This window comes from Chiloscyllium plagiosum, unplaced genomic scaffold (assembly GCF_037043375.1).
Source record: "Chiloscyllium plagiosum isolate Xiang-an unplaced genomic scaffold, Cpla_swu_hap1 HiC_scaffold_28, whole genome shotgun sequence".
In the NCBI taxonomy this organism is placed as follows: Eukaryota; Metazoa; Chordata; class Chondrichthyes; order Orectolobiformes; family Hemiscylliidae; genus Chiloscyllium; species Chiloscyllium plagiosum.
In genome coordinates, this window is record NW_028270166.1 from 4,683,131 (window position 1) to 4,708,848 (window position 25,718).

The 25,718-nt window shown below is 42.5% G+C and overlaps 1 protein-coding gene across 4 annotated transcripts in view; it reads left to right on the forward strand.

Annotated features, from left to right (window-relative positions):
* The window catches only part of LOC122565478 (3',5'-cyclic-AMP phosphodiesterase 4C-like), a 357,513-nt gene that overhangs the window by 63,529 nt on the left and 268,266 nt on the right, over positions 1-25,718 (forward strand). For all 4 annotated transcript variants that reach the window (XM_043721488.2, XM_087975919.1, XM_087975916.1 and 1 more), the window contains one exon: positions 20,982-21,202. In XM_043721488.2, coding sequence (XP_043577423.1) covers positions 20,982-21,202 — 221 coding nt within the window. The remainder of the gene's footprint in view (positions 1-20,981; positions 21,203-25,718) is intronic.

A 25,718-nucleotide genomic window follows, 5' to 3' on the forward strand; every position in this document is an offset into this window, starting at 1 on the left:
TTTAATGGAGAGTCTCTCATTGCTGGTCAGTGTGACACAGAGAGAGAGTGCTATAATGGAGAGTCTCACTCTGGGGTCAGTGTGACACAGACAGAATATTATCATGGAGAGTCTTATATTCGGCTGCGATGTGTCATGTTTTGCCACTAATTTCATTTTCACCATACACTTTGGAACCAGATAAAATATTTTCCAATCATTACACAGAATTCCAGAGTGTAATCTTTCTGGATCTGCATATTTTGTTACTTTCTTTTAGGAACCTTCCTGAATTCCTCCCATTGACAAGTCTGTCTTCCATTTAGTCAGGTGACCAATACTGTGGTCAAAGAGAGGATTTTAATGAGGATCATAAGAGTAGACCAAGTGGCAGGGTTCTGCAGAGTGTTAAAACTGAAAGCTTTTTACTGGGGTTACACCACACGACCGTAAGAAATAGGATCAGGAGGGGGGCCATTCGGCCCCTCAATGGTTCTCTGCCATTCAATACTATCATGGCTGATCTGACATTCTTCACATCCACTTTCTTTCCCTTTCCCCACTGCTGTTGATACCCTGGCTGGTCAAGAACCCACGTCAGCTTTAAATATACACAAGGACCCTGCCCCCAAAGCTCTCTGTGGCAAGGAGTTCCAAAGACACTGGACCATCTCAGTCTGAAATTGGTAACCCTTTATTCTGAGTCTGTGCCCTCTGGTCTGAGATTTTCCTATGAGGGGAAACACCTGTCAAGTCACTTAGGGTCCAATATCTTTCAATGAGATCTCCTCTCATTCTTCTAAACTCCAATGGGTAGAGTCTCAACCTGTCTAACCTTTGTTCATTAGACAATGCCTCCATACCAGGGATCATCTGAGTGAGCCTTGGGTTGGTCAGCCAATTTACTGGGTGCTTCCACCAATTTGATTACATGACCAAGAGCATGGTAAGATGGCAGATTAAAAGAATATTTTACAGGATAGAGCAAGAATAAGAGGCAGCGAGGCTAAGAAAGGACACACAGCAGCTAATGCATGGTTTCTAGTGATGGAGCTGTTAAAATCTGAGAGGCCTGAGAATCTAGAATTGGAGGAACTGTGAAATTGGAGGGTGGGGCTGAAGCAGATCAACAGAATATCAACAGAACTGAGACAGATCAGCAATGACAAGGGGTGATTGGAGGCTGGACCTTTGTGCAAATTTACAACTCACTTATACAGTACAGAACTTAGATTTAAACAGTTCAGAGGATGGAAAGCTGACCAGGAAAGTTTTAGACTTGTCAAGACAATACTCAGGCTGAAACAAAAGCACAATGAGGATTGCAGCAGTAGATAAACTGAGGAACTTACACCAAATCTGAGCTGTGTCCTTGACAGATCGCCAGGACTCTCTAGTCTTTTAATTGTAAAACAAAGTGACTGATACAGATTTATTGCTCTGTGATTAAGTCATGTATCACACTTATTAATTCGAATTGAAATAGATTAGATTAGGGACTTAGAGCATTGAAATGGATGACTTTCTCCTGATAACAAGTTGTTGAGAGATCTGACTCATTTTTAATGCTGCTGGAGGAGTTTTTCATCTACTTTCCCAATCGGTGAGTCTCCTGGGATGTCAATTGATGTTTCACTTGTCTGAAATGGAAATGATCGAGAAGGGAAGACTGAAGTTTCATCAGAGTCAATAAAATTGCAATTCACATTTGAGTTCCATATCTGAGCTGCTGTTTTTTCCTGTTGTCGGATGATCCTCTCTGACTGCTGATCTTCCAGGATATCCACCATCAAATCGACTCAAATCCAAAGGACCTGACATACAGCAGGTATCCTGATGGAAGCCTGGCTGAATTCATCCACCTCACCCAACATCGCTTCAGAAAAAGAAATTGTCTACTCATTTATCACTTTATTTGTTATTATCTAACAGGCTTCGTTAATGAATATTAAATATCTAGTATTTGAAGGGAACAAGAACTTAAAACGTAGGAACAGAAATAGACCATTCCGCCCATCTATGTCCACTCAGTCATTCATTGAAATCATGATTGATCTGATAATCCTCTACTCCAATTTCCTGCCTCCCATAACCCTCAATCCCCCCCTTACTGATTAAAAATCTGTATATCTCAGCCTTGAATATACTCAATAACCCAGCTCTCTGCAGTAAAGAGTTCCACAGATTCACTCCCCTCTGAGGGAAAACTCTTCCTCCTCATCTCTGCCTTAAATGGGCAACATCTTAATCTGAGACAATACCTTCTGGTTCTAGACTCTCCCAGAAGTGGAACCAGCCTTTCCACTTCTACCTTGTCAAACCTCCGAAGAGTCTTAATGTTTCAATAAAATTTCCTCTCACTTTCAATTTGGAAGCTTGGTTGGTATGGATGAGTTGGACCAAAGGGTCTGTTTCTGTGCTGTATTGCTGACTCAATCACTCCATAAGCCTCACCTACTCAACTTCTTCTCAGAAGGAAATCCTTCTATTCACAGAATCAGCCAGTGAGCCTTCTCTGGACTGTCTCCAATGTCAGTATATCTTTCCTTGGTCACAGTATTCCAGCTGAAATCTGATTAGTGCATTGCATAATTTTAGCAGGAATTCTAATTTTAGTCTGCATAAACAGGCATTGAGTATTGATGAGAGAATTACACTAATGTGTATTATCCCCAGGTTAAATTTGGTTATTGGTTTTTGCAAAAGTGAACAGACATAGTGATTGTGACTATACGTTCAGACCCAAAGACCTGGGTTCGAGTCCCATCCTCCCCATTGGTCTGTCATGATAAGTCAGTATTTACTGAAGAACAGCCAGCTAGCACTGGGGCGGGATTGTTCAGAGTGGACATGTTAGCTCTGTGTAAACAGAAAGAATTGTAGATGCTGTAAATCAGAAACAAAAACAGAAGTTGCTGGAAAAGCTCAGCAAGTCTGGCAGCATCTGTGAGGAGAAATCAGAGTTAACGTTTCAGGTTGAGTGACTCTTCCTTAGAGCACATCCCTACTGTTAGTCACTCACAGTCTCCATTAACAGCTATGAACCCTCCCAGCCTGATCGTTATCCACTCCTTTGTCTGTTCAACTGTCCTTCTCTCTCTTCGGGTTCTATCCCCACCTGTCATTTACTCCTTACCCCCTCCCCCCACCCTATCTTCTGCATATAAACATTTTCCTAGCTATCATCAGTGCTGATGAAGGGTCACCAGACCCAAAATGTTAACTGATTTCTCCTCACTGATGTTGCCAGACCTGCTGAGCTTTTCCAACAATTTCTGTTTGTGTTAGCTCTGTGGTAAGCTAGACTTGGTGTATTCATTTACAAACAGGTTCGAAGATCCTCTAACGTACATATTGGATCTTGCTGTGCACAAATTGGCTACTGCTTTTCCTACATTGCAACAGTGACTTTATTTTGAAAACGTATTTAATTGGCTGGAAAGCATGTTGAAATCTCCTGAGGTTGTGAAAGGTGCTATGTAAATGTAACTCTCTTTCTATTTGCCCTTTCCCAAGTGACATAGAGGCGAGTAATTACATTCTCACTCAGAATAGAACAGCTAATTGGAGACTGCCTCTGAAGTCAATCTGGGCCTAAAGTGCTTCTGAGCTACAGTGCTGCAGTGAACATCCCCCTGAGAGGAATCCAAAGGCTACGTCTAAATTCCTTTCCCTGTGTGGATCTGAACGGTATCCCCAGCACTGACCCCCTCTATGTATCCATTGAACTCGTGACAGCTGAAGCAAAACTACTATTATCTGCGAATCTTACGCACAGTAAATCAGCATTGGGTCTGTGCTGATTGATTCAAAGAGCTGTCAAATTGGTTTCACTTCCCTGCTCTATTCTCAAAGTGCTGCACTTTCTTCTTCCCTTTCAATTCCTTTTCTTGAAAGTTGCAATTGAATCTGCCTCCACTTCCCCTTCAGACTGCGTGCTCCAGATCACCACCACTCACTGCATCAAAATCCTCTCTTCATCTCTCCCTGATTTGCTTGCCAATTTTCTTCAATCTGTGTTCTCTGTTTTACTGGCATTCTTGCTCTTGGAAGCACATTCCCATGATATATTCGGAACAACCAATCCTGCTCTTCCTTCCTCCTGCAAGTGAGCTGTGTTCCAATCATATTTAATTGACTTGGGTCACCATGGCCCTCCAATCCCTTTTTCCTTCATCTGTTTCTCTCTCTGTCCTGTTTAATCTTGACTGTCAACAGAAACACAGAAACTGAATTCGAAAACCTCGAGCCTCTGTATGCAGCTGTTTCTCCTGCCTTGTCCAAATCTCTTAAATTAACCTGACAGGGGATGCACAGCACATAAACAGGACATTGGCTCTCTAATACCAGTGTTTATGTTCCACATGAGCTTCCTCCCATTCCTTGTCATCTCACCCCATCACCAGACCTTTCTATTCCGTTCTCCCCCATTGACTTAACCAACTTCCCCTAAATCTACGTTACTCCTCTAATTTTGACCGAGCGAGTAGGAAGATGGAAGGATTTGGAGAGATGCTGGGATCAGTGTAGGTCAGCTATCACCCTCAATGCTGCCAGTTTCCATTATTAGTTTTCACCTACGATGTTAATGTGCTGATGCAGGCTGATAAATAGTCACAGCAATTTCCAATCATCATCTTCCAGATCCAGTGCTGCCCCTGAGTGTAGCATCACTTGCAGAGGGAAAGGTAGGACTTTAAAGAAAACAGGGATAATTTTCAGATCCCTGCATCATTTTCTTCATTACTCATTCACAGGATGTGGGTGTCGCTGGCTGAGCCAGCAGTTATTGCCAGTTCCTAATTGCCCCTTGAGAAGGTGGGGGTGGCTTTTCATTGATTGTAAACTATCACAGAATGGTGCAACTCAGAATGAGGCCACTCTGTCCATCATGTTGATGTTGGTCTTTTGCAGGGCTGTTCAATAAGTCCCACAGTACTCTTCTCTTCAAGCGTTTATTTAATTCTTTTTTCACCATTTTGAACAGAATCTGCTTCCAATGCCCTTCCAATGTCAGAAGTCACATGACACTAGGTTATAGTCCAACAGGTTTATTTGAAATCACAAGGTCTCTGTGTGATGCTTCAACATCACCTGACGCAGGGGCAGTGCTCCAAAAGCTTGTTATTCTAAATCAATCTGTTGGGCTATAACCTGGTGTCATGTGACTTCTGACTTTGTTCACCTCAATCCAACCCTGGCACCTCCACATCATGGCATTCAGACAGTGCTCACCACATTGTAACAGCTCCCCGCATAAAGAAAGTTTCATCATGTTACTTATGATTCTTTTGTCAATCAAAAGACATCCTGATAAAGTTCAATCTGATGTACCTTTTGTGGTTTTCAATATGTTAGCTCACGTAACATAAACCACATCTCAATAAAACGCTGTTTAGGCCCCAGCTGGAATATTGTGTGCAGTTCTGGTTACCACACTGTGGGAAGGAAGTGATTGCACTGGAGAAGGTACAGAAGGAATTCACCAGGACATTGCCTGGGATGGAGGGCCAGAGCTATGAGGAAAGATTGGATAGGTTGGGAATGTTTTCTGTGCAGCAGTGAAGATTGAGAGGGCATATGATAGAGTTGGTTAAGGTAGAACATCGAAACATAGAACATTACAGCGCAGTACAGGCCCTTCGGCCCTCGATGTTGCGCCGATCTGTGAACCCATCTGAAGCACATCGAACACACACTGTTCGATTCTCGTCCATATGCCTATCCAATGACTATTTAAATGTTCTTAAAGTTGGTGAGTCTACTACTATTGCAACCATGGCATTCCACTGTGTAAAGAAACTACCTCTGACATCTGTCCTATATCTATCACCCCTCAATTTAAAGCTATGTCCCCTTGTGCTAGCCATCGCCATCCAAGGAAAAAGGCTCTCACTGTCCACCCTGTCTCAATTAAGTCACCTCTCAGTCTTCCCTCTAATGAAAACAACCTCAAATCCCTCAGTCTTTCTTCATAAGACCTTCCCTCCTTGCAAGGAACATCCTGGTAAATCTCCTTTGAAACCTTTCCAAGCTTCCACATCCTTCCTATAATGTGGTGACCAGAACTGTATGCAATACTCAAAATCTGGCCGCAACAGAGTTTTGTTCAGCTGCTATCCAACCCTATCAACCTGGTTGGCAACTTTCAAGGATCTGGATACCTGGACACTGAGATCTCTCTGCTTATCTACACTACCAAGAATCTTACCATTAGCCCAGTACTCTGCATTTCTGTTACTCCTTCCAAAGTGAATTACCTCACACTTTTCCACATTAAACTCCATTTGCCACGTCTCAGCTCAGCTCTGCAGCTTATCTATGTCCCTCGTAACCCACGGCATCCTTTGTCACTATCCACAATGCCACCGCCCTTAGTATCAACTGTGAATTTACTAACCCATCCTTCTATGCCTTCATCCAGGTCACTTATAAAAATGACAAACAGTAGTGGACCCAAAACAGATCCTTGTGGTACACAATAGTAACTGAAATCCAGGATGAATATTTTCCATCAACCACCACCCTCTGTCTTCTTTGAGCTAGCCAATTTCTGATCCAAACCGCTAAATCACCTTCAATCTCAGGCCTCCGTATTTGGTGCAATAGCCTACCATGGGGAACCTTACCAAATGCCTTACTGAAATTCATATACACCACATCAACTGATTTACTCTTATCTACCTGTTGGACACCTTCTCAAAGAATTCAATAAGATTTGTGAGGCACATCCTACCCTTCACAAAACCGTGTTGACTATTCCCTAATTAACTTATTTCTCTCTAGATGTTTATAAATCCTATCTCCGATAACCCTTTCCAACACTTTACCCACTGCCGAAGTAAGGCTCACAGGTCTATCATTTCCAGGGTTGTCTCAACTCCCCTTCTTGAACAAGGGGACAACATTTGCTATTCTCCAGTCTTCTAGCACTATTTCTGGAGACAATAATGACATAAAGATGAAAGCCAAAGGCGCTGTAATCTCATCCCTGGCTTCCCAGAGAATCCTCAGATAAATCCCATCTGGCCCAGGGGACTTATCTGTTTTTACACTTTCCAAGATTGCTAACACCTCCTCCTTGTGAACCTCAATCCCACCTAGTCTAGTAGCTTGTATCTCAGTATTCTCCTCGACCACATTGTCTTTTTCTAGTGTGGATACGGATGAAAAGTATTCATTTAGCACTTTCCCTATCTTCTCTGATTCCACGCACAGCTTCCCACAACTATGCTTGATTGGCCCTAATGTTATTCTAGTTATTCTTTTTATTCCTGATATATCTCTAGAAAGCTTTAGGGTTTTTCTTGACCCCATCCGCCAATTACTTTTCATGTCTCCTCCTGGCTCTTCTTAGCTCTCTCTTTAGGTCTTTCCTGGTGAACTTGTAACTCTCAAGTGCCCTAACTGAGCCTTCACATCTCATCCTAACATAAGCCGCCTTCTTCCTCTCGACAAGAGATTCAACTTCCTTAGTAAATCACAGCTCCCGTGCTCGACCACTTCCTCCCAGCCTGGCAGATACATACCTATCAAGGACGCACAGTCGCTGGTCCTTGAATAAACTCCACATTTCAATTGTGCCCATTCCCTGTAGTTTCCTTCCCCATCCTATGCATCCTAAATCTTGCCTAATCACATCATAATTGCCTTTCCCCAACAATAACTCTTGCCCTGTGGTATATACCTATCCCTTTCCATCGCTAAAGTAAATGTGACCAAATTGTGGTCACTATCACCAAAATGCTTGCCTACCTCCAAATGTAATGCCTGGCCGGGTTCATTACCCAGTACCAAATCTAATGTAGCCTCACCCCTTGTTGGCCTGTCTACATACTGTGTCAGGATACCCTCCTGCACACATTGGACAAAAACTAACCCATCTAAATACTTGAACAATAGTATTCACAGTCAATATTTTGAATGGCATAGATAAAGTGGATAGGAAAATGCTTTTTCCAATACTGGAGGAGTGAAAACTAGTAGTCATAGATTTAAGTTAAGAAGTGGAAGGCTATGAGAAGAGGTGAGGTGAATGTTTTTTCTAATTTCTGCATATCCCGAGGGAGCTGGGAATCTGGAACTCATTGCCTGAAAGGGTGGATGAATCAGAAAATCTCATAATATTTAAGCAGTATTTAGATAGTCACTTGTGTTGCCATAGACTCCAGGGCTTCAGGCCAAGAGCTGGAAAATAGGAGAAGTGTGGTCAGATCTGTGTTGACTGGTAAGGACACAATGAGTCTCCTTCCATTCTGTAAACATTTGCGACTATGTGAGTTGTGTTAATATTGACTCATGGATGTGGAAATTTATTAACAACTATGTATACTATTATGACATGTTAGACTTATATATACAGTCTGGGTTATGTGCTTACTTAGATCACTATTGTAGTCAATACATAGTTGACTGACTCACTGGAACACTGATAGACAGGCCAACTGCTGACTGAATGGCTGAGAGCTGAATACAAAGTAAGTGGAAATCTCTTACTCTAGAGTGTCTCAATGTCAACTAGCTGTCTTAAAGGGTTACTGTTTTTCTGAGCTCTGTACAACACACAACAGCTCTACCCCTGGAAATGTCCACTGGTATATTTGTGTAAATTTCCAAACCTTTGGTCCCAACCTTTGGTCATTGTCCTGGGGGGACAAAGTATTGTCCCAGGCCTCAATATCACTTTACTCACATGGAGTCAATCCTGCATCTGTGATAATCTGGTCCACATAATTCTGCAATATATGGCTGTATGTGAAATGCCTGAAGCCTCATCAATTAACCTTGAGGAATGCAGCCTAACCATGCATGAAAAGTTACTGTTTTCCATTGCTACCTAGAATCCTGCATGTACTGTTCAGCTCCTTCTGCCCATCACCTTTGGAATATACCATGTCCCCTGGATTAAACCTTTCTTCTGATGGCCTTATATGATGCTATTAAATTTGCCAACATTTCTTCAAAATTCCAGCCTTAAGGAATGTCCTTCTGTCAGCATGCAGGGTGTCCACATACTCAGAAAATGTGCAACTAAGTACAGTCTGCCCTCAAGCTCCCAGAGTATTATCATTGGGCTGTTATAGACTCCCTCAGCACAAAAACAGGCCCTTCAATCAACTCGTCTGCACTGACCAGACATCCCAATCTGATCTAGTCCCACTTGCCAGCATTTAGCCCATATCCCCCTAAACTCTTCCTATTCACACATCCATCCTGACACCTTTTAAATGTTGTAATTGTACCTGATGTCATCACTTCCTCTGGCAGCTCATTCCATACAGAGACCCAGGTAATGCTCTGGGTGCCTTGGGTTCAAATCCTGCTGCAACAGCTGGTGGTTTTGAATTTAATAAAAAATCTGGAATTAAGAGTCGATAATGATCATGAATCGATTGTCAGAAAAATCCATCTGGTTCACCGATGTTCTTTAGGAAAAGAAACTGCCATCCTTACCTGGTCTGGCCTATGCATAAGTAGGGAATTAGATTCTCTACAGTCTGGAAACAGGCCTTTTGGCCCAACAAGTCCACATTGACCCTCTGAAGAGTAACCCACCCAGGCCTATTTTCCTCTGACTAACGCACCTAACACTATGGGAAATTTAGTATCAGCCAGAAAAGCCCTCATTCTGTGACTGAATAATTTAAAAAAAGCTGGGGACTAATTGTCCAAGGGAATGGTTGAATTTCACCCAAAACATGATTGAAATGAAAGGTAAACCCCAACTATCTGCTGTGAGACCCTTAGGAAGATGTTCATTTCTGTGTTGGTTGATTTACTAAGATTTTAAGTGGCATCTCATACTCCATTGTTCCATTGCAATGTCAGGGTCCTCAAAAGGCGCTTCCAATGAAATAGTTAATGTGCAGTTTTAATTTTCCAACATTCCCAAAATTTGGGGAAGTTTCTATTAGATTGAAATATAGTGAGTATGACTGCTTTGTTCAAAAAGGGAAAATAGCAGAAAGGAGGAAACTGCAGGCCAATTAATTTAACATCTGTCTCAGGGAAAATGTTGGGAGCTATAACTAAGACAGTATAGCAAAATACTTCAAAAATTTCAAGATAATTAAGAAAATCTATGGTTTTGTGAAAGAGAAACCATGATTAACCAAGTTATGAAGTTCTTTGAGAAAGTAAAATGAGCTGTGGATGAAAAGGAACCAGTGGATGGATCCTACTTAGATTTCTAGAAGGCATTTGATAATCAAAGGCTATTGTAGAAAATAAAAGCTGATGGTGTAGGGGATAACATATTGATACAGATAGATGATTGGCTGACCGGCAGCAAACAGAAAATGGACAAGAGTTGGTCATTTTCTATTTGTCAGAATGTAATGAGTGGTTTCCCACAGGAGTCAGTGCTGAGACCTCCACTTCGAGAGTCATAGAGATGTACAGCACAGAAACAGACCCTTCGGTCCAACTCATCCATGCCAATCAGATATCCCAACCCAATCTAGTCCCACCTGCCGGCACCCAGCCCATATCCCTCCAAACCTTTCCTTTCATATACCCATCCAGATACCTTTTAAATGTTGCAATTGTACCAGACTCCGCCACTTCGTCAGGCAACTCATTCCATATACATACCACCCTCTGTGTGAAAAAGTTGCCCCTTAGGTCTCTTTTATATCTTTCCCCTCTCACTCTAGCCCCATGCCCTCGTGTTCTGGACTCCCCCACCCTAGGGAAAAGACTTTGTCTATTTATCCTATCCATGCTCCTCATGATTTTGTAAACCTCTATAAGGTCACCCCTCAGCCTCCGAAGCTCCAGGAAAAACAGCCCTAGCCTATTCAACCTCTCCCTATAGCTCAAATCTTCCAACCCTGGCAACATCCTTGTAAATCTTTTCTGAACCCTTTCAAGTTTCACAACATCTTTCTCATAGGAAGGAGACCAGAATTGCACGCAATATTCCAAACGTGGCCAAACCAATGCGTTGTACAGCCGCAACATGACCTCCCAACTCCCTGTACTCAATCGTCTGACCATTAAAGGAAAGCATATTAAACGCCTTCTTCACTATCCTATCTACCTGCAACTCCACTTTCAAACAGCAATGAACTGCACTCCAAGGTCTCTTTGTTCAGCAACACTCCTGAGGACCTTACCGTTAAGTGTATAAGTCCTGCTAAGATTTGCTTTCCCAAAATGCAGCACCTCACATTTATCTAAATTAAACTCCATCTGCCACCTCTCAGCCCATTGGCCCATCTGATCAAGATCCCATTGTAATCCGAGGTAACCTTCTTCGTTGTCCACTACACCTCTAGGTTTATGTAAATGAGTCATAGATTGAATGGAGAAAATTACTGATAAGTTTTAAAATAACTAGACTTTTTTCCTATTTAAACTTCCAATTGCACCTCTTTAATATATTGATTAGGGAAGTTAGGTCTTGTTAAAGGGATATAATAATGTCTAGATTGTGTGAACTGTAGATCCACTGACTTCCCAAAAACAATTACTTTGCTACATTCCATAGGCAGTTCTACCCTGTTAGTAGATGTTCCGCACATCGATAAAGCTATTTCAGTTAATACTATGTCTATGCTGATTAACTGGTTAACTGATTAACTGGTTAACTGGTTTGCCTCAGCTACTTTACAGTGATTTTGGGGGTGTGGGGTGAGGGTGTAGGGGGTGGGGGGAGGGAGGGGGTGGTGGGGAGAGTTTCAACACTTTGTCATCCTGAAATTTGAAGTGCCCCAGGTGACCTCTCAAATTCCTCAATCTTACTTTGATCTCTATTATTAAAATAAAGCATTGCTAATCAGAGGGTGCGTCACAGCTACAGAAACGAAGGTTGTTGAGGAAGCTTTGTTTACTGAGTCAGTATGGGTGGAAGTTAGGGGCAGCAAGAGAGCAGCCACCGCATTGGGGGTTTTCTACAGACCCCCTAACAGCAGTGAAGAACTCATAGGCTGGCAGATTTAGGAAAAATGCAGATGTAGCAGGGTTATTGTTATGGTGACTTCAACACTCCCAATATTGACTGGAACCTCCTAAGTGCAGATGGTTTGGATGGAACCGTTTTTGTCAGGTGTGTTCAGGAGGGTTTCCTTACTCAGTATGTAGACAGGCCAACGAGTGGAGAGGCCATTTTGGATTTGGTGCTCGTCTATAAGCCAGGACAGGTGTCAGATCTCACGGTGGGAGAACACTTTGATGACAGTGACCACAACTGCTTCACATTTACCGTGGCTTTGGAGAGGGAAAGAAGCTGTTACAAAGGGATAATATTAAATTGGGGAAAAGGAAATTATGATGCTATCAGACAGGAGTTGGGAAGTACAGATTGGGAGCAATTGTTCCACAGAAAAGGCACAGCAGACATGTGGAGACTGTTTAAGGAGCAGTTGATGTGAGTGATGCACAAATTTGTTCCTCTGAGACAGGTAAGAAGGGGTAAGATTAAGGAACCTTGGATGGTGAGAACAGAGGAGCTTCTTGTCAAATGGAAGAAGGCAGCTCACGTAAAGTGGAGGAAGCAAGGATCTAGCACAGCTTTAGAGGATTACAGCTTACTTGAAAGGAGCTCAGAAATGGACTGAGGAGAAACAGGCTTGGCAGGAAGGATTAGGGAGAACCCAAAGGCATTTTACTCTTACGTGAGGAATAGGAGAATGATCAGGAGAAGGCAGGGCCGATCAGGGATAGCAGAGGGAACTTGTGCGTGGAGTCTGAACAGATAGAGGAAGCCCTAAATGAGTTTTTTGCTTTGGTTTTCACTAAGGAAAGGCACCTTGTTGTGAATGAGAACTTTGAGGAGCTAGGAAACAGGCGTGAACAGATCAAGATTTAGGAAGTTGGTGTGCTGGAAATTTTGGCAAGCATTAAGATTGATAATTCCCCAGGGCCAGACCAGATTTATCCTAGGTTGTTCAGGGAAGTGAGAAAGGAGGTTGCTAACCCACTGGAGAAGATCTTTGCTTCCTCACTCTCCACAGGATTCGTATTGGAGGTTTGGAAGGAGGCGAATGTTGTTCCTCTTTTCAAATAAGGTAATAAGGAAATCCCTGGCAATTACAGACCAGTCAGTCTAACGTCTGTGTTCAGCAAGGTTTTGGAAAGAATTCTGAGGGATAGGATTTATGACTATTTGGAAAAGCATCAGTTTGATTAAAAGCAGTCAGCATGGCTTTGTGCAGGGCAGGTCATGCCTCACAAATCTTATTGAGTTCTTTGAGGAGGTGACGAGACACGTTGATGAAGGTCAGGCAATGGATATGGTGTATCTGGACTTCAGCAAGGCATTTGATAAGGTTCCCCATGGAAGGCTCATTCACAAAGTCAGGAGGTATGGGCAGAAAGATTTGGCTGTCTGGATTCAGAATTAGTTGGCCGACAATAGGCAGAGAGTGGTTGTAGATGGAAAGTATTTTGCCTGGAGGACAGTGTTGAATGGTGTCCCGCAGGGCTCTGTTTTTGGGCCTCTGCTCTTTGTAGTTTTTATAAATGACTTGGATGAGGAGATTGAAGGATGGGTTAGTAAATTTGCCGATGATACAAAGGTTGGAAGTGCCATTGATAGTATCAAAGGCTGTTAACAGGCTGCACCATGACATAGATAGGATGCAAAGCTGGGCTGAGAGGTGGCAGATGGAGTTGAACCTGGATAAATGCGAAGTGATGCATTTTGGAAGGTCGAACTTGAATGCTGAATATAGGATTAGAGACAGGATTCTTGGCAGTGTGGAGGAACAGCGGGATCTTGGTGTTCAAGTGCATAGATCCCTCAAAGTTGCCACCCAAATGAGTAGGGTTGTTAAGGAAGCAAATGGTGTTTTGGCTTTCATTAACAGGGGGATTGAGTTTAAGAGCCACAAGGTTTTGCTACAGCTCTACAAGTCCCTGGTGAGACCACACTTGGAATATTGTGTCCAGTTCTGGTCGCCCTATTATAAGAAGGATATGGAGGCTTTGGAGAGGGTGCAAAGAAGGTTTACCAGGATGCTGCCTGGACTGGAGGGCTTGTCTTACAAAGAGAGGTTGACTGAGCTCGGACTTTTCTTTCTAGAGAGAAGGAGGAAGAGAGGAGACCTGATCGGGGAGTACAAGGTAATGAGAGGCATGGATTAAGACAAAAGGCAGAGAATTTTCCCCAGGGCAAGATTGACTGGCACAAGGGGTCATAGTTTTAAGGTGTTAGGAGGAAGGTATAGAGGAGACATCAGAGGTAGGTTCTTTATGCAGAGAGTTGTGATTGTATGGAATGCATTGCCAGCGGTGGTGGTGAAAGCAGAGTCATTAGGGACATTCAAGCGACTGAAGGACATGCACATGGACAGTAATGAATTGAGGGGATGCATAGGTTAAGTTATTTTAATTTAGATTAAGATTAATCCTCAGCAGAACATCGTGGGCTGAAGGGCCTGTTCTGTGCTGTATTTTTCTATATTCTATGTAAAAGATTCCATGTAACATTTTAAGTAATCCATGCCACATACTGTGAATGTGCATCCACTGTCTAACACAATGCAATTGAACAAGTCTCCAGCAAAAATATCCATTACTGGTCTGCAGGTTTTTGTAATTAGTATAATTTCCTCTCCCTGATCATTATCACCAACTTCTCTTTCCAAACCTTGGATCATAGAATCCCCACAGTGTGGAAACAAGCAATTTGACCCAACACATCCACAGCGACCCTGTGAAGAGTAACCCACCCAGACCCATTCCCTATTACCCATGGCTAATGCACCTAACCTACACATCCCTGAACACCATGGGCAATTTAGTATGGCTAATTCACCTGAGCTGCATATCTTTAGATTGTGGGAGGAAACCGGAGCACCCGGAGGAAACACACGCAGACATGGGGAGAATGTACAAGCTCTACACAGACAGTTGCCCGAGGCTGGAATTGAACCCTGGTCCCTGGCGCTGTGAGGCAGCAGTGAGAACCACTGAGCCATCATGCTGTGTCATATGTAATTTCAAAAAACCTTGTTAATCCATTGAAGACAAATCATTCCATAATAATAATTTGAGGCACATCTAAAATACATGTTGACCATATTCTGGGCACTTCCAGCATTCATTGTTCTGTTATAGTTCCCCAATTCAGGTTGATGTCCTAGTTGCCAGAGACACCTCTGTACCCATTCCCTCTGATTACGATCCTCCTTTCATATTGACAGTTTCAGCCTGAGTCTGGACAGTCTCGCATTGCTGTTCCTATTCAGTGCGTCATTCTTAACATTACTGCTGATCCCCCATTTGAATTGGGAAGCAATATTTTCCCAGGATTTTTTTAAGGCTTAAGAACATCAGAACCAGGAGCAGGGGTAGGCCGTCTGGCCTCTCAAGCCTGCTCCACGATTCTATAAGATCATGGCTGATCTTTTCATGGACTCAGCTGCACTTCCCCGCCCTCTCACCAGAACCCTTAATTCCTTCATTGTTCAAAAAGCTATCCACCTTAGCCTTAACAACATTCAACAAGGTTGCCTCAATTTCTTCACTGGGCAGGGAATTCCACAGATTCACAACCCTCTGGGTGAAGAGGTTTCTCCTCAATTCAGCCCTAAATCTGCTCCCCCCCTTATTTTGAGGCATTGCCCCCTAGTTCTAGTTTCACCCACCAGTGAAACCAATCTCCCTGCTTCTATCTTATCTATTCCCTTCATAATTTTATATGTTTCTGTAAATTCCCCCTCATTCTTCTAAATTTCAATTAGTACAGGCACAGTCTACTCAATCTCCCCACATAAGCCAACCCTCTCAACTCTGGGACCAACCTAGTGAACCTCCTCTGCACCCCCTCCAGTGCCAGTACATCCTTTCTCAGGTGAGAGCTTCTGACACTATGTTCCAAACGTGGGTATCTTTCTGAAAACCCAACTCCAGTTAATACTGGAATGAACATAGAGTTTATCTATGTCTGACACCATAATTTAAAGACAAGCACTTAATTAAGAATTTTCAACTAGCATGTTTGCAATCTTGCATATATTCTGTTAAATTGCATTATACTGTACATTCTTCTACAAAATATCCATCCTGCTTTCTAATTTATCAATATCTGACACTGCCTCATATGTATTTGAAAGATCACCTTTCTGCATTTCTAAATGTCCGATTGCTGAGCCATAACTCTGAGAATACGTTACACCTGATCTTGTTTCTCTTAGAAACTGACAGTACCAAGGCGTTATCTTGCTGTGGCCACATACTCACTCCATTTTTCCATTGACCTTAAGGTTCAACTTCTGTTGTAAATGCATTTAAGAATTATGAGGAACTGGAATATGGAACTGTTTGAACATTCTGGATTAAAAAGCTTTTGAAAGGACACTGGGAGTTATGTTCAGCAGCAATTACTGAAGCCAAGCGTTTAGTATTTAGTGTATGGGATCTGCTTTTTGTTGGAAGCCATGTAATTTTGGAAAGTAGATAAGAAAAGGGAGATAAGCAATGGCTTTTATGGCTTTAATCACTTGACAAAGCTGGTTTGAGAGTGATGTGGCCTGTATTGAAGGTTGCCTAGAAACAGACTCTGAAATAAAATTGTTGTTTCTATACACACCAAGGTGGAACAGTTGAATGAAAATACTTTCAACCTGGACCCAAGCCACTTGGTGAGACAAACGTCAAGACACCTTTCTTTACGGAGCAATTTATTAACGATTCAATCTTACAGCTCCTTCCATACATAGGTTGCAGCTGCCCCCCCCCCCTCCCCGACCTTTATATTCTCTCAGTCAATTAATTCATTAATTAACCCAATCATCTGTTTAACTGCTTGTTGTGTTAACTCAGCATCCATTCTGTCAAGCCTCTGCAAAATCTTCTTTGTTTCAACAAGATCACCCCATTTTTCTTACTTCTAATGAGGGCTATGAGTCCATAACATCTTGAAGCAGCATGAAGCCATTTTGCCCATCAAGTCTGCTCCACCATTCGATCATGGCCGAAATGTTTCCCAACCCCATTCTCCTGTCTTCGTTCCGGAACCCTTGATCCACCGACTGATCAAGAACCATCTATCTCGGTCTTAAATAAGTAAATAATTTGGCCTCCACAGCCTTTTATAACAATGAGTTCCACAGATTCACCACCTTCTGGCTGAAGAAATTCCTCCTTATCTCAGTTACAAAGGATCATCCCTTCACTCTGAGGCTGTGCCATCGAGTCCTTGTCTCTTCCCACTCATGGAAACATCTTCTCCTTGGTACAATTGCAACATTTAAAAGGCATCTGGATGAGCGCATGAATAGGAAGGATTTAGAGGGATATGGGCCAAATGCTGGCAAATGGGACTATATCAGTTTAGGATATCTGGTCGGCATGGATGAATTGGATCAAAAGGCTTTATTTCCATGCTGTATATCTCTATGACTCTATGTGCTCTCTGTCCAGGTCTCTCATAGGAAGGTGCAAACTGCTTAACCTTTCCTCATAAAAGATCCCTTTTGTCCCGGGAATCAGCCCAGTGAATTACCTCTGACTCATTCCAATTCATGTATATCCTCCTGAAGTAAGCTGTCCAAAAATGCATGCCGTGCATTTGGTGTGGTCTCATTAATGTTCTGTATATTTGTAAGGAGTCTTTCCTACTTTTATACTCAGGCCCCTTTGCAATAAAGATCAACATTGTGCTTGAGACTGACATACCGAGATTCCTCTGTACTGTAGCATTCTGCAGTCAATTTAAATAATGTTCTGCTTTTTAGTTCTTAGAACCAAAGTTGATAAGGTCACCTTTTCCCACATTATACTCCATCTGCCAAATGTTTACCCAATCAGTGAACGTGTCAATATCTCTTTGCAGACTCTTTGTGTCCTTATCACAACTGGCATTTGTGTAAACACTCACACACATATACACACACACAGACACACTGACACACACACAGACACACACACATACACGCTCACACACAGACATACTGACACACACAGACACACACATACACACACACATATACATACACACACACTTATACACACATACACACACACACACATACATACACACACAGACACACACATACGTACACACACACACACAATTGTGTCCTCCACTGCCATTAAAGTCAGAAGTTACATGACATCAGGTTATAGTCCAACAGGTTTTTTTGAAATCACAAACGTTTGAAGCATTGCCCCTTCAAAGTGACTTCACCAGACGAAGGCGTAGTGCTCTGAAAGCTTGTGATTTTAAATACACCTGTTGGACTATACCCTGATGTCATGTAGATATTATGCTTTAGATAATCCACCACAGTCCAACACCAGCACCTCCACATCATGGTCATTCAATGAGATCATGCCTGATCTGATAGTTCTCAACATCACTTTCCTACTTTTTCCCCATTACCCTCGATGGTCCTTACTTATTAAAAATCTGTCTGTCTCAGCCTTGAATATACTTAATGACCTAGACTCGACAGCCCTCTGTGGTAAAGCATTCCACAGATTCACAGATTTATCTGAGGGGAGAAATTCCAACTGGGCAAACCATGACTCTGTGATGATACCCTCTGGTTGTAGATTTTCACACAAGGAGAAACAACGTCTCAGCATCAAGTCATCTAAGAATCTTACATGTTTCGCGTCTCGTTCTGCCAAAGTCCCATGAACGCAAACCTAATCCACACAAACTCTCCTTATGAGACAGTCCTTCCATATCTGATATTCTGATGAAGAGCTTTTGCCCGAAATGTCGATTTTCCTGCTCCTCACATGCTGCCCAACCAGCTGTGCTTTTCCAGCACCACTCTAATCTAGACATATCTGGTATCAGCCTAGTGAACATTCTCTGGACTGCCTCCAATGTCAGTATGTCTTTCCTTAGATAAAGGACCCAAAGCTGTTCACAGTGTTACAGCTGTGGTATGACGAGTGTCTTGTATAGTCTTAGCAAAACTTCCTTATTTTCATACTTCATTTCCTTGGAAATAAAGGCCAACATTCCATTTGCCTTTCCTATTACCCGCTCAACTTCTTTCCAAATGAGTTCACCTCCCACTGCCTCTATAAAAGGCCATGACAATGTTAAATACAGAAGTTGCCCATTGATCTCATCCTCCCCAGCTTTTCATTTTAAATTGTTTTAATGCTTCAACACACTTTTATTGATTATCTAAAGCCTCTAATCCACTCGCTGTACAAGAATTATTGCCATGTCCACAGGCCAATCAATTATGCATTGACTTAGAATGTGTGGGTGGTTTCATCAACGTGTGAATCTCACTCTTCAGAACTGAGTTTTTGATGTATTACAGTTAGTCGTGAGACATTGACTCAGTCTTAGTTAAGTCAGGAAGACCAAATAATGGACCAGCAACACGCGGAACATTGTCTAGGTGGCTTATTCTTGGAACTCCTTGGATCTACTCTCCTCTTCCCACCATTGCCCTTTCAATCCCAAGACCTTTCCACTATTTTACAATCTGGCCTTGGCTTCTCAGCTCATTGGCCACTCTTTCCCTTTCACCTGTGAGTCAGAAGGCTGCGTGTTTGAGCTCCTCTCCAGAGGCTTTGGTCCATATTCCAGAGGAATACTTGCAGTGCAGTCCTGAAGCAGTGTTGCACTATTGCAGGTGTCATCTCTTGGATGCAGCACAAATCTGTTTAAAGATAAAATCCTGTGCATGCTGGAAATCTGAAACAAACACAAAGAATACAGGGGAAGCTCGGCATGTCTGACAGCAGCTATAGAGAGAGAAAAACAGAGTTAAAGTTTTGAGACGACGATGACTCTTCTTCAGAACTGAAAGTTGTTGGAAAACAGGTTCTTTTTTATAGTTTGATCAAGGCAGAGGAGCAGCAGGAGGGCAGATGGTACAGAGGCCCAGTGCAAAAGGAAAAGAAGTTGTAAGAAGTGGAGAGAGAATAATAGTCTTGTTAATGGGTGGATTTATGGAAAATTAATGTATGAAAGGGAGAAAATGAGTCTTTGCTATTAAGTGCAAAGTAAGCAAGATCAAACCATTTTCCCTCCTAGATAGCTTTGAAAGATTGTATGATACTCACATGAAGAAGGAAATTTGCCTTTGTCTCTTGCTCAATAGTTATCCCTTAAGCAATTACACATAAAAATGTTATTCTGTAATGTCATGCATTCAAATATTTGTGTGGTCACAGGTTCATGTGATTTTTAAAAAATATTCATTTGACATGGGCATTGCTGACTGAAACAGCATTTATTACCCGTCTATAGTTACCCTTAGGAAGTTGGTGGCAATCTGTTATCTTGGACAGACGCGCATTTAGAAAATTACTATAATCTTACCAGATCATAGGGCTGCTCATTCATTAGAGAGAGAGAGATGACTGGTCAAGAGAGCAGCAGCACAGTGGCTCAGTGGTTAGCACTGCTGCCTCACAGCGCCAGGGTCCTGAGTTCTCTTCCATCCTTGGGCGACTGTCTGTATGGAGTTTTCATTCCTCCAGGTGCTCTCCTCCTTTGACAGTCCAGAGATGTGCAGTTGGATGAGTTGGCCATGCTAAATTTCCCCATAGTGTCCAGGGATGTGCTAGGTGGATTGGCCATGGGAAATGCAGGGTTACAGGGATATTAGCGGGTCTGGATGGAATGGTCTTTGGAGCGTTGCTGTGGACCTGATGGGCTGAATGGCCTGCTTCCATAATGTAGGGAATCTATGGTGGTGCTTTAATCTGAGGGTCACCTCATCTCAGGCACGGGGAGAAGTTGAGGAGAAGAGACCTTTGTGGTAACCCTTGGCAGGAATTGAACCCATGTTGTTAGCATCACAAACCAGCCATCCAGACAACTGAGCTAACCAACCCTTTCCACATTTGCATTCTCGTTCAAGCATTCACTTATGAAAATGAAAGTATATCATATCTGCTTGATCAGATTGTTTTCATGCTGCATGGTTGTGGCTAATGAAAACATTTGTGAGTTATTTTGTTTCTAATCACCATTGTCTCAGATCCCCCGCCCTCACACCAGCACAAATGCACCATTTCTTTCAACATTTTCCTCCTCTCCTAACCCCTTTTACTTTCCCATTTGTTGCCAGAGAATGAAAGACTCGCTCGATCTGCTGTCACCAGGTCAGCCGTCCATGTTTGGCTTGGTGAAGAGACACTCATCGGGAACTCTGCAGCTGCCTCCGTTGTCCTGGCGACAGTCTACACTCTATGAGGGCTATAAACAACTGAAAGAGGACCAGGGCCTGAGGCTCATCGTCCCTGCACAAGATGAGGCTTTATCTGCTGCAGCTCAGAACAACAGCCCAAGGTAAGGGAGGAGTGGCTCTCTGTTCCTCACAGAGAAGCCTGTTCTTTGACAGTGGGAGTTTTCATGTGCACACACTTACAGTGTATCTGCCTGTAGCGTGTGTAGATAATATGTGTTTGGAAATGTGCAGTTGTAGATATCTTCAATCAACCTTAATGTGCCAGCTGACCTGCTGTGGTGTTATGAACCCAATCTCTGCTGTAACTCACGATGAGGAGCGGAGGAACTGGTGTTGGACTGTGGTGGACAAAGTCAGAAGTCACATGACACCAGGATATAATCCAACACCTAACAAAGAAGCAAAGCTCCGAAAGCTTGTGATTTTGAATAAATCAGGTGGACTATGATCTGGGGTTGTGTGACTCTGACCCTGCTGTAAATAGCTCTGTGTCCAATCTGTGGGACAGACATTAACACCATCAATGGAATCACTGTACCTCAGGAATGGAACAACTAGAAGTACATGGATTTTCATTGATGTAAGAAAACCGGCAGAGAAAGAAACAGCATGAAAGAAGATAACAACAAAAAAAACAGTTGGAACTCTGACTCTCTGGCAGAGAGTGAAACCATTAATCAATAATACTTGGAGAGGACCATAGTGGTCTTAGTGGTCATCCAGTTCAAAGTTTACAAGGCTGTGCATTCTGTAGGAGGAAGTTACTGTAGGTGTTGAAATCTGTACCGAAAACAAAACTGCTGGGAATCACAGCAGGTCATCAGCATCTGTGGTGAGAGAGCAAGCTAAAGTTTTCATCAGAAATGTAAACTTCACGGATGCAACCTGACCCACTGGGATTTCTAGCATTTTTGTTTTCGATGTGTGCATTCTCCAGTCTGCTGTTTTCTCTTTGGGGAAGGGGGCGTGGGAGTTGGTTGAGTCAAAATGGATTTGCATATTCCATTTCCTGCCACTGTGGAAATGAGAGGAGATATAACAAAGGATTTTTTTTTCCACTCTTAGTCTAAAAATTATGAAAAAAACAATAGATTTATTTAAAGACTTGAGTTTATAAGAGTTGTAGCCCTGCTATCAGTGCTGGGGAACATGTGCCATAAGCTTTCCTTCAGTCTCGATTTGTCTGAAGAATTAACAGCAAGGCAAAAGTGGTGTTGCAGGTTTTGATTACATAATGAGAACTCCACATTAATCTTCCTTACGAGCAGTATTTATTTAAAAATCAGAACTCAGTGGGAGAGGCAGACTATTAATCAGTACGTAACAGCACCGATCTGTTCAATTGAATCCACAAAACTATAAAACTATAAGACACTGAAGTAAAATCAGGCCATTTGGCCCATCGAGTCTGCTCTATGATCATGGCTGATCTGGTAATCTTCAAGGAGAAAGTGAGGTCTGCAGATTCCTGAAGAAGGGCTTATGCCCGAAACGTCAATTCTCCTGTTCCCTGGATGCTGCCTGACCTGCTGCGCTTTTCCAGCAGCATATTTTCAGCTCTGATAATCTTCAACTCCACTCTCCGACCTTTTCCCCATAACCCTCGATTCCCTGACTCCTTAAAAATCTGTATCTCAGCCTCGAATACACTTGACCAACCTCGACAGCCCTCAGCAGCAAAGAATTCCACAGATTCACTCCCTCTGAGAAAATAAATTCCTTCTCATCTTTATTTTAAATGTGTGTCCTCTTATTATGAGATTATGCCATCTTTGTGTGCAGTGTGTGACAGCCACTGAGCACATTACTTGAATCAAGGTGTGTTTGAGTGTCTGTGTGCGTCTCTCTCTGTATACGTGTGTGTGTGTGCACATACATGTGTTTATGTTTGTGTCTGTAAATATTTGTGTGTCTGTGTATGCATGAGTGTGCGCTTGCATAAACGTATGTGTGTGCGCGCGCGTGTGTGTATCTGCATGTGTGTGTGTATGTTCATTGTGTGTTTGTCTGTGCCTGTGTGCGTGTGAGTTTATATGTCTATCTGTGTGTGTAAATGCATGTGTGTATATACGAGTGTGTGTATAATTCCTTTCATTCCTTCAGAGTATTCTATAATAGGAGTCAATTAGCTCAGTTAGTTGGTTAACTGATTTGTAATACAGCATAATGCTAATAGTTTGCGCTTGAATCCCATATCATCTAAAGTTTCCCTGAAGGGGTCTCCTCAATCTCTACCCTCACGTTAAACCACCACCAGCTTTGTCTCTCTTTCTCTCTCTCTCTCTCTCTGTAAAAGGAGAGTAGCCTCATGGTTCAGTCGGACTGCTGATTTTACAACCAATCAACAGATGTCATCATATTCCTTACTGTTTATGAGTCGTGGCCATCACTGGCTAGGCCAAACTTTATTACCCATTCCAGGATTTTGACCCATCGACAAGTCAGGATGGTGAGTGGCTTGGAGGGGAGCTTGCAGGGGGAGGTATTCCCATATATCTGCTGCCCTTGTCCTTTGCAATGGAAGTAGTTGTGGGTTTGGAAGGTGCTGTCTGAAGACTCTTGGTAACTTACTGCAGTGCAGTTTGTGGATAGTACACACTGCGGCAACTGATCTTCAGTACTGGACAGAGTGAATTTGAAAGGCAAGGAATGGAGTACTGATCAAATGTGCTGTTTTGTCCTTTGTTGAGCCTTTCGAGTGTTCTTAGAGTTGCACCCATCCAAGCAAGGGGCAAATAGTTCATCATACTCTTGATTATTCGTTGTAGTTTGTAGATAGGCTTTGGGGGATCAGGAGGTGAGTCACTCACTTCAGAATTCCTAACTGAAGACCTGCTTTAGCAATTACAGTATTTATTTTGAAAAGCCACACAGAATTGCAGATGCTGGAAATCAGAAACAAAAACTGTTGGAAAAGCTCAGCAGGTCTGGCAGCATCTGTAAAGAGAAAGCAGAGTTAATGTTTTGGATCCAGTAACCCTTCTTCAGGACTGCATTGTTTAAGTTTGGCTGTGCTAAATTGCCCATCATGTCCAGGGATGTGCAGGCTAGGTGGATTAGCCACAGGAAACTCAGGGTTACAGGAATAGGGTGGTGGATCTGGGTGGGAGGCTATCAGGAGGGTCAGTGTGAACTTGATAGGCTGAATGATCTGCTTCAACACCGTATGGACTCCATGATTCTATTCTATGATATAAGGCTGGTCCAGTCCAGATTCTGGTGATACTCTGATGGTGAAGTATTCAGTGATGGTTATATTACTGGACATAAGTGTACTAGATCTTTTCTCACTCATAGACAGTCACAGCACAGAAAAAGACTATTTGGCCCATTGTGTCCATGATGTTTCACAAAGATCTGACTACACTAATCATATTTTCCAGCTCTAGGTTCATAGCCCTGGCGGATATGGCAATGCAAATGAATATCTAAATACTGCTTGAATGAATCTAGAGTTTCTGACTCAACCACCCTTTCCAGGCAGTGAGTTCCAGACTCCCAATGTTGTCTTGCTGAAAAACTTTCTCATCAACTGAACCTTGAGCTTCTTTACCTTAAATCTGTGTTGTCTAGTTATTGACTACTCTATGAATGGCACAATGTCTTCCTATCTACCCTACCTATGCCTCTCATATTCTCGATCAAGATCAACTCAATATTCATTATTCCAATGAAAATGACCCCCAGCCTGTCGGATCTTTCCTCATAGCTCAGACCCTGCAGCCCAGGCAACATCCTGGAAAATCTAGTCTGCACTTTCCTCTAGTGTAATCACATCCTTCCTATTATTTAGTGACCAGACCTGCATACAGTATTCTAGTAGTGGCCTAAATAGTTCCAGGATAATCTCCCTGCTCATGTATTCTATGCTTTAGCTACCTGATGAAGGAACAGCGTTCCGAAAGCTAGTACTTCCAAATAAACCTGTTGAACCATAACATGGTGTTGTGTGATTTTTAACTTTAGCTAATAAAGGCAAATATCCCACATGACTTCTTAACCATATTAACTCCCTACCCTGCTTTCTTCAGGCATCTGTGCATATGCACACCAAGATCCCTGAAATCGCCAGTACTTTCCAGAGTCAGACCATTTAGACTCTAGCCCCTTGCCTTATTAACCCTCCCAAGTGCATTACTTCACATTTTTTGGGGTTGAATCCTAACTTGCTTGTTAGAGATGGTCAATGTCTGGTAGCTGGGTGCTCTGAATACTATCTGTCATCTCGCCCAACCTGAGGTCACGCTGCATTTTGCATGGACTGTTTCAGTAACAGAGGAATCGAAAACATTATTGTCAAGTGGGAAATGAGAATTGGTGTAAAAATAAGAAGCTGACTAATACAGTGCAAATGCCTCAGCTTTCTATTTTAACAAGGCTAGCTCAGTTAGTGAGTAAGTCTCATTCTAAAATTGCAGTTAAAGAAATCTAATTTTAATATATTCATGAATCAGAATGATTCATCTCTGAATATAAACAAGGATATTTAAATCAGGAAAAAGAGACATTTCTCAAAGATGGCTAATTAAGGGTCCTCCTGAATGTAAAATGGATTTCCTCAGATTCTAGAAACAGAAACCTTATGAAGGTAATGTGTGGAGAGAGACAAAGTGCTTA